We start from the raw sequence: 14,143 nt of genomic DNA, 5'->3' as shown, positions 1-14,143 counted from the left end.
CCATTTCCATTGCTTCCAAAGGATCAGTGATTCCCAAATTGAACTCTGCAGAGCTGCTTCTGCTGAAGTAGCCATCAAACATCAGACACTCAGGCTTTCTGCTAGCCCAGATCTAGCTATTCTTAGGACTTCCAGTGGTTTTTCAACTGACCTCCAAAGCCCTTTCTGATAAAGAGGCCCAATTCTGAAAGCAGGCCCTCAGGTGGGGCCTGTCCAAGGCTGAATGGAAAGGTAGCGTTGAGACTCAAGGGCCCAGACCTGAGCAGAGTATCCAGGTGGTGTCTCCCCAAGAGCCATACAGAGAGGTGTTATCCCCTCATTGCTCCATGACATGAAGCCTCAGAGATTGAGGATCCCAGAGCGAGCATTTTAACTCTGGTGATGTCTCCTCAGAGCCACATAGAGAGGAACTATTCCTCACTACTCCAGAACATGTATGGAGAATTCAGGACTGGGAGTAGCATGCTAGAAAGGAAGGTGTCTGTGAGACTTCGAGGACTGTCAAGTACATCTCTGGTGTAAGTCCAGTGACCTCCCTGGACTTTGTGTATGTTGCACAATATGATTAAGTTTGAAAATCTGGCCCTGAGGCAGGTGAATGTGGGAAGACTCACTCCCCTCAGCTTGATTCCGAGACCTGGATCTGTGAAGCAACCACTTCTCTTTGACAGCAGCTGCCAGTGAGGTTCCAGCCAGTACATCTGTGGCTCATATAAAGGTCCCAGATGCTGCAGTGAGGTATCATGAGCCACAGCTTTTAAAAGGCCGACAGCTATTAGCATGGGAGTGAGGGGGTAAATGGGTCACTTTAGTCGGGAACCTAGGTCTAGTCTGAGAAGAAAGGAGACTGCACACACAGGGAGGTGATTTGGTGATTTAATGCAGTTAGACAGTGTGAGTGATACAAAGAATACATGAGTCGGAAGTCAGTGAGCCGTTGTTGTCCCAATGAGGAGAAGGAGCAGCCCCTTTTCTATTAGTTTCCCAGGCTCTGAACCTAGTCCTTGCAGACCAGCAATTACCCTCTATTGTCCCCACTGATGGATTTCAGCCTCAGAGCTATCATGTGGATGGGGCACGGCTAGCTTCTCTCTGAAAACCAAGGAATTTGAGCAAAGAATGTTATGGGTAAAAGTAAAAAGGGGTCTCTTTACCCTTCACACTCTCTGTTCCTGCCCTGGCAATTCTGGTTGAGGAAGGAAGAGAGATGCCCCTCCCTGATGTAGCTACAATGGAATAGATAACCCATTGTTTCTGACTCCCTACTCTGGCACAGCCACAATACAGTTGGGTCTGTTGCACAAAGAGTAGATGGGATCAAAGGTCAGCCAATCTGCTGGGACATCTGACCTCAACACCTGGTGAGATGGCAGTGCCCTAGGGTGAGAAGAATCTATTACTGTGATCCCTCTGCCTCCTCATATCTGCTCATGGTCCCTATAATCCAGTCCCGGTAGCGCCCCACTCTGGTGTAAAGGCCATATGTGCCACACCGTGGTCCCCAGGAGACCAGGCCACCCACATAGTACTGTCTGTCATTGTGGGGGTCTTTGATGGCATAGGCTCCACCACTGTCCCCAGAACAGCTGTCCTTTGTGCCATCTCCAGCACAGACCATGTTGTCAGTGAATTGGAAAGTGGTGGAATCAGCAGGTGGCTTCGGCTTCACACTACGGCATTGTGCCATGTCCACCACGGGGATCTGCGCCTTCATGAGATGGTAGACTCTGTTTCGGTTCTCAGTCTGGCCCCAGCCAGATATGTAGCCCAGTCTGCCTTTCTCCAGCTCATATTCAGGGGAACCACCAGGGAGGCAGAGTGGTGAGATCTTGGGGCCCATCTTCACAGGCGCCGTCAGCCTCAGCAGCGCAATGTCATTATCAAAATTTGTCCGAGCTTCTGGGTTTGCCACCTTCATCCAGTTAGGGTGAATGAACACTTTTTCTTCAAACAGCTGTATGGGCTCCTCCTTCTGGAGCTGTTGGTTGATGTTGGTCACCCCAGCATACATTGTGGGCTTGCTATTTAAATCATCCAGCACATGAGCTGCAGTCAGCACCCAGCGGTCCGAAATAAGTACCCCACCTCCCCGTGGGTGTTGGAATAAGACCTGCCAGGGGAAGTTGCCTGGCTTAGCACGGGTGCCCCCAAAAATCCGCTGCTGCTCCTGGATGGGTGTACTGGGGATCCCACAGACTAGAAGGAAAATAAAAAGGGAGAAACGCAATAGGAGAATTACCACTTGCTAGTAGGGTGGTTGTCTGTGCATCACTAAAAACCCCATAGTCCCCTCTTTCCTTGACATCACCCTGGTCCAGAGTAACCTGTGTCTATGGCAGTTCTATGTCAAATAATCTGCATCCAAAGTTTACAGAAAAGAAGAACTAAGAAACAGGGTTGTCAAATGTTAAAAAAATCACAATTAATTGTGAGTTTAAAAAAATAGTCGTGAATAATCGCACTTTTAATCACACTGTTAAACAATAATAGAATACCAATTTAAATATGTTATAAATATTTTGGATGTTTTTCTACATTTTCAATATATTGATTTCAATTACAATACAGAATACAAAATGTACACTGCTCACTTTATATTATTATTTTTATTACAAATATTTTGCAATGTAAAAAAGATAAAAGAAATAGTATTTGTCAATTTATCTCATACAAGTACTATAATGCAATTGCTTTATCACGAAAATGCAGCTTACAAATGTAGATTTTTTTTTTCCTTAACTGCACTCAAAACCAAAACAATGTAGAACTTTAGAGCCAGAAGCCCACTCAGTCCTACTTCTTGTTCAGCCAATCGCTAAGACAAACAAGTTTGTTTACATTTACGGAAGATAATGCTGCCTGATTCTTATTTACAATATCACCTGAAAGTGAGAACAGATGTTCGCATGGCGCTGTTGTAATATAAAGTGAGCACTGTACACTTTGTATTTTGTATTGTAAATGAAGTGAATATACTTGAAAATGTAGAAAAACATCCAAAAATATTTATAATAAATTTAAATTGGTATTCTATTATTGTTTAACAATGTAATTAAAAGTGCAGTTTATCTCAACTATTTTTTAAAATCTCATTAATTTGTTTTGCGTTAATCGCTTGAGTTAAATGTGATTAATTGACACTCCACAGTAAGCAAATTTGGAAATAAAAAGTTGGTTAACTTCAGTGAAGTATAAAAATGCCCATCCTTAAATTGTTCGCATTGTTGTTGAATCCATGTTGGTTGAAGAAGAACTCTGTGTAACTCAAAAGCTTGTACCTTCCACCAACAAAAGTGGGTCCTCACCTACCTTGTCTCCTATGCACCCTCAAATTCTAATGTAGAAGTCAAGAAATTCACAGTTAAAGTCACCCAATCAGGCTAGTTCTGCCCTTTTATCACTGCCAAGCTCATATCATCCATCCACTGTACCCATCATTCTTGTTTTGCAATATTGTTCCTTAAGATGAAGGAATTCTTTGTGAAGGAGTTTGGTAAAGGCAGTAGAAAGAATTAAATCAGACAAACCCACTCTTTCAGAGAATATATACATGGACTCTGAATATATACATGGACTCATGGTATGTAAATCCTGTAGTGTAGGGGCTTTGGTTAGGAGAGTCATAGGCAATGAGTCTCATGGATTCAGTGAAGCTGTGTGTTCTTTGAGGTTGTCTGTGATATTCAGTGATAATACAAGGCCCCACATGTAAGGCTGCTCACATTATCATAATCTGTGAAGTCTGTGACTTTCATTCTTTTGTGGATTTTATTCAATTAAAGTTAATGTCCCTAGTTTAGAATGTTAGATTGTACAATTGCCAGGCCACAGTTTCAAACTTCACTGAAACTTAATTCATTGTTCTGTCATGGAGTTTCCTTAGTTTTATTTTTTAAAACATGTTTCAGGAGTTTCCCTTTCACAGGAGTCTATGCAGACATTGCAAGGTTCATGTCACAGAGCAAGCTGGCCCTTTCAGGGGGGCTGGCTCAGCCCCACCAGTACCTAGTTATCCACCTCCCAGATGGTGAGTTTGAGCTGGACCTGGTGGTTGGTTCAGGTGACCAGGCATCATATACCTGTAGCTATGAGTTGGTGCTTCCTTTCAGAGGGCGCCTGCTGAATGAGTCACAAGTGAGAGACCTACCGGAGACCCAGAAAGCACTAGGGAAGAAGCTTTCCATACTAGCTAGAGGGAAAGGCTTGGCTGGAACTAACTGCAGCAAGGGGCAGCAGCAACTCCCCCTTAAGGATTTCCCGCTTAAGGCTGGGCTTTCCAGCGAAGGTGAATGAATGAGTATTGAAGAGAGTTCACATTTATGCTTTCTTAGGGGTCTAGGCTGGGCTTTCCAGCGAAGGTGAATAAAGTTCCCTGTCTATTGCCCTGCTCCAAGAGCACATAATGGACTGCTGAGCCCAGGAAGGGGCTACAAGAGAAACTACATTCAAGAAAGGGTGAAAAGTTTATGGGCCTTGGTGAGGATGCACCTGACTAAACTGGGGAAGACCCAGCATGAGGTTGCTGGACAACTGTTTTGTTTTTTAGACTTTTTTTGTTTACCTGCTGGAAGGGGATGCATTTTAATTTGTCTGAAGGGCTAAAACATGAGAACCAGCATAGGCAATAATAGGGAAATTGAGGCGGCAGCAGGGTCCAATAATGGCTGCAGTGAGACCCTGTTCTGGTTCACTAGAAGACTGTTAGAGTTTATGTACTTCCCAGCTTCCTTCTGCTGCTCCCTCTGATCTTTCTCAGGAACCCACCGATCTCAGAAGCACCAGATCTAATGTGACTCAAATTACCAGTCAAATTCTGCCCTGGAAAAGGAACCACCAAATTTGCAGGCAGATTGGTTCAGCTTTCTTTAAATTAGAGAGAAGTGATGGAGAGAAACTGACTTTTAATGGTGATTGGGTCTCCACAAAACACACACACACATGCGCGCACACACAGAGAACATGCACACATAGACAAAGTTCTTTGTGATACCTGGGACACACGCTGGAAGCTCTGTTCCCATCTCTTCACTCACCCATGTCCCGCTGGCTGAACACCGATAAAGCCCTTGGAAAACACAGAGGCATGGAAAGCATTTCAGTACAAAACATCATAAGAATGTGACCAACAATTCTGGGGAACTGGTTTTCTTAGATCCTGTGGCAAGAAGGGATGACTGTGATCACCTAGTCTGCAAAAGACAGGGCACAGGACTTCCATTAATTTATTAATTCCTGTGTGGGCTACAGCAGATCTTTTAGAAAAACATCCAGTCTTGATTTTAAAATGGCCAGTGATGGAGAATTCACAATGGCCCTTAGTCAGTTGTTCCAATGGATTAGTTACCCACCCTGTTAAAAATTTGCCTTATTTCCAGTATGAATTTGTCTAGCTTCAATTTCCAGCCATTGGATCTTGTTATACTTTTTTATGCGAGACTAAAGACTTCTGTTCCCCATATAAGTACTTATAGACTGAGATCAAGTCACCCGTTAACCTTCCCTTTGTTAAGTTAAATAGATTGAACTCCTTGAGTCTAGCACTATAAGGTGTTTTTTCCAAACTTTTAATTATTCTCATAGCTCTTCTCTGAACCTTCTCCAATTTATCAGCATCTTTAATGAATTAGGGACATCTGTGTTCTGACTGGACCCAGTATTTCAGTAGTGGCCAAATCAGTGCCAAATACAGAGGTAATATAATCTTCCTACAGCTACTCAACATTCCCATTTATACATCCAAGGATCACATTAGCTCTTTTGGCCACAGCGTCACACTGGGAGTTCACAATTATCCATCATGACCCCCAAGTCTTTGTCAGGATCATGGCTTTCTAGGCTAGAATTCCCCCATCCTACAAATATGGCCTACGTTCTTTGTTTCTAAATGCATACATTTACATTTGGCTGTATTAAAATGTTAAAACAAACTGTTTGCTTGTACCCAGTTTACCAACCAAGCCAGATCTCTCTGTATCAGTGACCTGTCCTTTTCATTATTTACCACTGCCCCAATTTTTGTGTCATCTGCAAACTTTATCAATGACAATTTTATGTTTTCTTCCAGCTCATTGATAAAACCCTAAAAAGCCTAGGGTCAAGAACCAATGCCTGTGTGACCCCACTGGAAACACACCTGCTCTATGATGCTTCCCCATTTACAATTACATTTTGAGACCTATCAGTTAGCCAGTTTTTAATCTAGTTAATGTGTGGAAAGAGAGAGATTATTGTGCAAAGGTGACAGACTGACAGTGAGTACAGCCCAGTTAGCAGCAAAGCGAGCTCCCCCTCACACAGACACAGAACCCCTGCCAATGTGCCTCAGCCCTTACCCTAGCAGGGAGTATGGTCTCTGTCCTATTAAATCCTTGACCTATCTTCTGAAGCTGCCAGTGACAGAGACTAGCAGTGCCAGTTGTGATGGTGGGTTTTTTGGTGGTTTGGGCACCTGGGAGCTAGACTGAGAGCTCACTAACACAATGCAAACAAACCACCAAACTCAGACACCATGGCAGTGACCATTGAATAGGACCATTAGCTACTAGCCCACCCAATTAGGGGATTTTATCTGGGCGAGGCTGGGCTACACTAAACAGTACAGTCTTCCCTAGGAATATAGTCCCAGCCTCAGCCCCATGAGAGGATCTTACAGATGGCAGTCAGAATACAGCAATTGGACAATGCTGTTTCTTGGGCCTTTAATCACAGGCAGATGCCACCGTGGCTGGGGAATGCCTACCGTCCCCTCTGGTTTGCAGGGTATAATATGGTTCTTCGCAGCCATAGCGGATAACGGCTTCATACTGAGTCTCCTCAAATCCTGACAGGTAGGTGGCTTTGCCATTGTCAATAGTGTCAGGGACACCGCAGTTCACAGCTGCAGAGAAAAACAGAAAGGACGGTTATCAAAGGGGTATTCCCAACCAACAATTCATTTACACTGTCTGACTAGGAACCACTGCAACTCCTCATTCGTCACTGGTCATCACTGCACTAGGCAGGCTCAGAGACCATTCCTCATTCCCCTGTGGATCACCCATTCCCCCACATCTAAGGCTAGATTGAAACTAATGCCCTAACGCTGAAAGGCCCGTATCCCATTTCCAGATCTCTTACAGCCATAGAGGAAAGGGACACTTACGGACACATTTGTGGTGCGAGTTGCTCCATTCTCCATTGCTCTGGCAGCTGGACTGGAAGGCTGCTAGGCTGCCTTGTTGCTGAGTGAAAGAAGAATGTGTGTCAGTTACTGAGAGTAAAATGACAGGTTTCAGAGTAGCAGCCGTGTTAGTCTGTATTCGCAAAAAGAAAAGGAGTACTTGTGGCACCTTAGAGACTAACAAATTTAATTTGTTAGTCTCTAAGGTGCCACAAGTACTCCTTTTCTTTTTGAGAGTAAAATGAAAAGCAGTACTTGTGGCACCTTAGAGACTAACAAATTTATTAGAGCATATGCTTTCGTGAGCTACAGCTCACTTCATCGGATGCATTTGGTGGAAAAAACAGAGGAGAGATTTATATACACACACAGAGAACATGAAACAATGGGTTTATCATACACACTGTAAGGAGAGTGATCACTTAAGATAAGCCATCACCAGCAGCAGGGGGGGAATGGAGGAAAACCTTTCATGGTGACAAGCAAGGTAGGCTAATTCCAGCAGTTAACAAGAATATCAGAGGAACAGTGGGGGGTGAGGTGGGGGGGAGAAATAACATGGGGAAATAGTTTTACTTTGTGTAATGACTCATCCATTCCCAGTCTCTATTCAAGCCTAAGTTAATTGTATCCAGTTTGCAAATTAATTCCAATTCCTATTTCCCCATGTTATTTCTCCTCCTCACCCCCCACTGTTCCTCTGATATTCTTGTTAACTGCTGGAATTAGCCTACCTTGCTTGTCACCATGAAAGGTTTTCCTCCTTTCCCCCCCATGCTGCTGGTGATGGCTTATCTTAAGTGATCACTCTCCTTACAGTATGTATGATAAACCCATTGTTTCATGTTCTCTGTGTGTGTATATAAATCTCTCCTCTGTTTTTTCCACCAAATGCATCCGATGAAGTGAGCTGTAGCTCACGAAAGCTTATGCTCTAATAAATTTGTTAGTCTCTAAGGTGCCACATGTACTGCTTTTCTTTTTGCGAATACAGACTAACACGGCTGCTACTCTGAAACCTGAGAGTAAAATATAACCAAATTACGCTCCCCCGTGGAGGGATTTCACTGAGATGTAGGGATATCTGCAGAGCAGTCAGGTATAGAGGGAGGCAGAGTACTAAGTTAGACAAGGCTATTGCTCTGACCTAGTCTGGAGTGGGGTGGAAGGTGTGACATCATGGGGCTAAACAGGCTCAATGGTCTGAGTCAGCCATAGCAAGACCAGTTTCAAGACCAGTGAGGGCATCCAGAGCCACTGCAGAGCTGTTGGGGAAGGGGTCCCCATTTGTTCAAGTGGTTCTGTGCTGAAATCTGCACACAACATATTCTCTCCCTGTCAGGTTTTAAGGAACTGACCTTCAGCTTCCATGGTGGGTATGGAGGAAGGAGAAGGTGCTTCAGAGTACCTGGGAGAGGTACTTAGAGGTCAACAGGGCTCTCAGGACATATGAGGGGAAGGGATCATAGGACCCCATTGGAGGGCTGGATGGGCAGCTTACCATCTCAACCTCATAACCTTTCATGCAGGTCACCTTCACGTAGTCCTTGAAGATGTAGTTGTCCTTCAGGGGGTCAAGAATAGAGTTTGGGGTGACAGTCTGGGGACAGGGTATTGCTTTGGGGAGGAAAGAGGATATCAGTGACCAATCGGTTTGAGACTCACTTTCTCTTTTTTCCCATCTTTCTCTCTTTGACTCCGAGCCAGCAACCACCCTTTCATCCAAGCAACAGGCATCCACTTAGCCAAACCATCTATCCATCCTCTCTGTCTCAGAGCAGCAGAGTGAGCATTTTCCAAGGGTATTTACTCACGGTCCCCAAAGTAGCGCATTTTCCAGCCTTTCTTTTGTGCCGTTTTGTCTGTTTGGAAGATAATATCAAGAATATTGCTCCTGGTTTTAATTTCTGGAGGCCCTGGGAATTTGTTGCCACAATAGGGACCAAAATGTTGTTTTCCATCTGTGAACTGGGAAAATAATAAACAAGAAGCAATGAAAAATTGGAAAAGAAGAGTAGGAGACAGAGAGAAAGTGAAAGAGATGGAGTCAAGGGGTGGGCATCGGGGGGAATCTTAACAGGGATATACAGTTGGGATTAAGGTTGAGCAAGGAGAGGGGGCCCTGAATGTGAGGGGAAGGAAATCTCTAGTGGGGGGGACACATCTGGGATTGGGGTGAGCAGGGAGAGGGGAACCCTGAGTATGAGGGGAGGGGAATCTCTAGGAAGACATGGCTGAGATAAGGGGTGAGCAGGGTAAGGGGACCCCAGTCATAAAGATCTCCTCTCTGTACCCCACCACCTACTGTTAAGCTGTCGGGGCAGTTCCCTTCTGAGTCGGCTGGTTCTACATCAAAGTCCCCACTCCTGATGTTCAGCACCACATGGTAGCCCGGCTCCAGGACCACACGGTATTCACAGTACAAGCTCTCAGGATACAGGTTGGGGTAATTGGGGCTGGAGATTTCCCCTGACAGCTCAGTGAATACACTCCCACTGCAGTTCACTAGGGTTGAGGAAGGAACATGGACAGGAAGGTCAAAAAGGGAGATGAGGGGAGAGCGGTGTCCTTCAGTGTCCTATCACCTGCATTAATCATGTCGAGACATTGCATCAGCCAGAAATGAGAACCTGTCTCTCCCCTTGGTGGACCAGGAGAGGATTGTTCTCCCATCCACTTTCTGGGGATCCCATTTCCTAGTGTCCTGAGCAGTGGTGCTCTGGGTCCTTCATCTGGGAAGACAACTGCACAGATCTCCCTGGAATGGGTGATGGGTCCTGAACACCTGTCCTTTGGTTCAATCTCATCCCCATTTCCCCTAGTTCTCCCCCTTCAGCCTTCCAGAAACAATCCCCCATCATCTCTGATTTGTGCCCCTCACACATCTGTAAATAGTGCTTGTGTTACACAACCAACAAGGGCTTTGCCTAGCTGGTGGGATTTAGCTCTTTGAATGTACCCCTCTGATTCCCTGTGCATTTTGGGCTCCTCTCTGAGCTCTCTCAGTTTGTCACTCTTTTCTTACAATTAAGGATCCCATGCTGCTTACAGTACCCCAGGTGGGGTCTCCTCAAGCTCTGTGGAGAAGGTCTTTCCCCTCTCTGTTCTGGGATGTGAATTCTCTGAGACTGAGTCCCCTGCAGCTGAGCAGAGTATCCTGGTGCTTCTCAAGACTGTATTGATACTTCCATGCTCCAGGATACTTCCATTTATTCAACCCCCAAAATTGCACTGGCCTCTCTGGAAGCCAAAACACTTTGCAAACTTCTGGTTTACTGATCTCTTAGTTCTTTACTGCCTCCCATTGTTTAGTGCTATTCCTTCCCATTCAGATGGTGAATCATTTTGCTATTCCCATTCTACATCCCATTGGCTTATTGTCCTGTACTCCCTGTTTATTGCAGCTCCTTCCCATTTACCATTCCCTGTGCATTTCCTTAACAGTCAGACCACGGATGGAGAAGTTCCTCCCAGTTCAGTATCAGTGGTGCCTATATCACCTCCTGCTCTTACCTCCACATGTCTTCTGATCCTCATGCAGGAAGTACTCTGGGGGGCAGGAGCAGAAGTAACCACCAATGTAGTTATTGCAATAGTGGCTGCAGGCATCCTCCATGAAATCCATGCACTCATTCACATCTGCAAGGAGTAAAGGGAGACCAGAGCGTGCTGAGCATGAGAGAGGAAACTGGAGGAAGAAAGCAAGTTATGATTAGGGAGTGGGGTAAACAGGCATTGATGCCAAGCAGTGGAGGTCTTTCAAGTAGAAGCACTGAAGCAGGGTGCTGACTGGCATTGCTGTGGAGAAGCTCACTCTGCTGGTGTCTCTCCCAGTTGGGCATTGATAGGACAGCACTGTGAGGAAGACCTTGGTGCCAAAGCCCCTCTCTCCTGCCAGTCCTTGGACACTGCTCAGCAGAAACTCATGTCCACAGGCACTCTAGAGACTCGGAGCAGGCCCAGCCTTACCCACTGCAACATAGTAGGCAGTGAAACCAGTGAAACGCTCCTCATTGGAAAAGTCTGACTGGAAAGTCACAGTCAGGGTGTTATAAGGGACATAGAATTCCTTCAGGATTGGGGAACCAGGGTCTCTGCTGCGCTTTCGCCCACAGAGCAGGCCCTCGACATGGTCACCGGACAGGATCTGCAGAGGGACAGAAAGAGAAGTCTTGTCTCACTAGAGAAATTTGTTGTGGTTATCAACATTTGAGCCCCTTGGCACAATAGCAATATGCCCCATGTCTACACCCAAGCTCCCCCAGCAGCTCATTATCATGCAACCAGTTACACTGCATAGTTTATGATTGTTCAGAGGTTAACTTTAAGTCATTTCAGGCTTAAGTGTTTGGGTGCCAGCATGAAGGTCAATGGCAGTCATAGCTAAAGTCTTTGCACAAACAGGGTTCATTGACTGAGGTCGTGACTGGAAGGGGGCATTAGTAGCAGCTGGGAGGGCATTTCTAATGGAGACAATGTGGGGGACATAATTGGAAGGGAAATGGGGAGGGGTGAGAGTGGACACTCAGCTGGCAAACTACCGGAGGCTCAGTGGCTGAGACAGCTGTAGAATGGAGCTGGTAGCTCTGCCTATAACCCTGTAGTGAGAACAGGTGACCAGAGGGCATTGAAACTGAATTGGTTTAAACAGTGCTAGTGTGGATGCCAGGCAAAACTTAAATTGATTCAGCCATGGCTAGTGTGGACGCACTGAATCATTTCTGCTTCAGTTCAACACCAGGAGGGGCTGGTAGGTCCCTTATTCCAGTCCTGGGCTCCCATACAGAATTCTTCCCCACAGGCCCCACTGAGCTCTGCTGCTGCTCCTCAGTCCTGCCACACAATCCCCTCTGTTCCCCTGAGTAGGGGTGGATGGGGTACTGTACCTTCACAGAGTCATACTCGCAGTCCTGGGATGGCTCTATGTCTAGGTGGGTGAAATAGAGGCGGATGCCATACCCTGGGGGGACACTGATTTCCCAGGACTCCTTCACATCATTGGGGTACCCCTGAGGGTAGTTAGGGGACAGAATCTCGCCATACATGGGGGCTGCATCAGCCCAGGCCAGGAGGCAACAGAGGATTAGCCACCTGAGAAAGGGAAGAGGAAGGCAATGTTACTGGAGTGCTCTATGTCTGGTTATATGTAAATAGTTAATAGAAAAGTGCCAGTGGGTGGCTCTGAAGATTAATATGTAGCCTAGTTCCAGAGTTTTGCAGTAGCAATCAGACTTGCTGTTGTACACTGAGAATAGCTTCCTCTTGCAGCTCTTTACATGGAGCTCTTGCCAGGTGAGACATTGGCACTGATTCCATTCGCAGACCTAGTCTCCCACTTCCTGGGTGCTAGAAGTGCTACAGGGGCTAGGTCCAGCACCGCCTGGGGGTTAGTCCCTGCAGGGAAGCTAGGTCCCATTCCCTGTTTCCATCCCTGGGATCTGGGAGAGTTGTAGATAAATCCAGACTCCAGAATTGATGCAAGACTCAAGGAGAGCAGCATTGTTCATTAAATTATTAATTAGCCAAAACTCCCCTTCTATACTCAACAACTCACCACTTCTGCAAAAGTTCCATCCTGTGTCCTTCCTGAAAAGCCTCAGCTTCTGGACTTTGGAGTTACAGGACTGGGACAAAAACAACAGCACTGATTAGTGTTTTCTCTCTGTGGGCATGCTTGGTGGGCAGGACAACGGTTTCAATGTCCCAACTCATGGGGAACATGCCAAAGCAACTTTAGTTCCTATGCCTGGAGAGGAAGCTGTACCTCTCATCCAAACAACAGCAAGCCCTCCACTATAGCACTTCAGCACCATGGTGGAGTGTAGGGGTCAGTACTGACTCACAGTGGAGAGCACCCCCTATGAATCATACACACACCGAATCACACAGCATCCTCAAGCACCAGGCTAGAGTATTTGAATCAGTACTAACTCAAGGCAGAAAGTGCTCCCTGCTGAGTCACCCGGCTTACAGCACAGAATCCCCTATACTATACTGAAGTCTGGGGTCAGTGCCCCCTACTGCTTTCTGCTGTACCACACAGATTAACCCCTTTCTGATCGAAGCAACCCAAATAATAGCAATGGGGAATGTTGTCCATGCCCATTTCTAATGTTAGTTTGGGAAATTTTACCTTCTCTCTTCGTCTTTGCCTCTGTCCCGTCTCTCTTTTTTTCTGTCTCCAGACCACATCCCAGTCAGTGATGTAGGGGATTGACAGGGAAGGGTCTGAGCCTTTACTCACAATGCTATAGCACCCCCTGCCTGTGGAATGTGGTTTCCCTGCCTCTCTTTCTCAGATAAAGCTCTTTCACGTCCTAAACTCCCACACAGCGGAATTTCCAGAGCCTGTTTCACAATCCCCTTTGGCTGAGTCCCTGGGATGGGAGCATGTGGATCTGGGCTGGGTTAGCACATGCTGGGTTTTCGGGGAAATCAGGTGACTTTTGGGAAGAGGGAGGGCAAGGGAAATTCCAGCTGGAAGGAATTAATCTCTGACACACACACATCCCACTCGTGCCGGGAGGCTGTCTGTGAAGGTCAGAGGATTTGGAGAAGGAGGAACCCTGATAAGAAGTTGTCAATAAAGGCTTTAAGTGTTAAGAAAAGGTGCTGGCCTCTCAGCTCCAGACAGTCATAGAGCAGCCACCACAACTACACTGCCCCCTACTAAAATTTCTCACCAGGACCCCTTCGAAGGAGAAAGGGGATTCAGTCTCTGCGGCCCATTCACTCCTGGGTCTCTCTGCTTGAGGCTGCCAGCAATGGCCAGTTAGTGCCAGTTATTCCACTGGTTTTTGCAGTGTGGCCCCTTGCCATGTTAGGAACTGGGCTGAGAGCCCACAAACTTGTTTCACCTACAACAACCCACCAATTGACCATGAGATTCAATGTGGGGCCATCATCACAGTCAACCTGGGCTATGTTAGAACTGGGGCCCTAGAGAAGTTTCATATCTTATTCCCAGACATTCCCCCTAAACCA

At 46.2% G+C, this 14,143-nt stretch overlaps 1 protein-coding gene across 1 annotated transcript; it reads right to left on the bottom strand.

Annotated features, from left to right (window-relative positions):
* Positions 1-864: 864 nt before the first annotated feature.
* Positions 865-13,473, bottom strand: C1S (complement C1s). Its single transcript, XM_038416544.2, has 12 exons — positions 13,293-13,473; positions 12,714-12,783; positions 12,046-12,250; positions 11,129-11,306; positions 10,673-10,798; positions 9,465-9,664; positions 8,974-9,127; positions 8,661-8,776; positions 7,142-7,220; positions 6,740-6,877; positions 4,991-5,065; positions 865-2,196 (listed from the first exon to the last, which is right to left on the bottom strand). The coding sequence occupies exons 2-12, from the start codon at positions 12,731-12,733 to the stop codon at positions 1,397-1,399; spliced, it is 2,091 nt and encodes a 696-aa protein (XP_038272472.1). The 5' UTR covers positions 12,734-12,783; positions 13,293-13,473; the 3' UTR covers positions 865-1,396.
* Between the last annotated feature and the right edge of the window lie 670 nt (positions 13,474-14,143).

The sequence above is a fragment of the Dermochelys coriacea genome, chromosome 1 (assembly GCF_009764565.3).
Source record: "Dermochelys coriacea isolate rDerCor1 chromosome 1, rDerCor1.pri.v4, whole genome shotgun sequence".
Lineage (NCBI taxonomy): Eukaryota > Metazoa > Chordata > Testudines > Dermochelyidae > Dermochelys > Dermochelys coriacea.
Note: the sequence above shows the minus strand (reverse complement) of the source record. Positions and strands in the feature narration are given on the sequence as shown.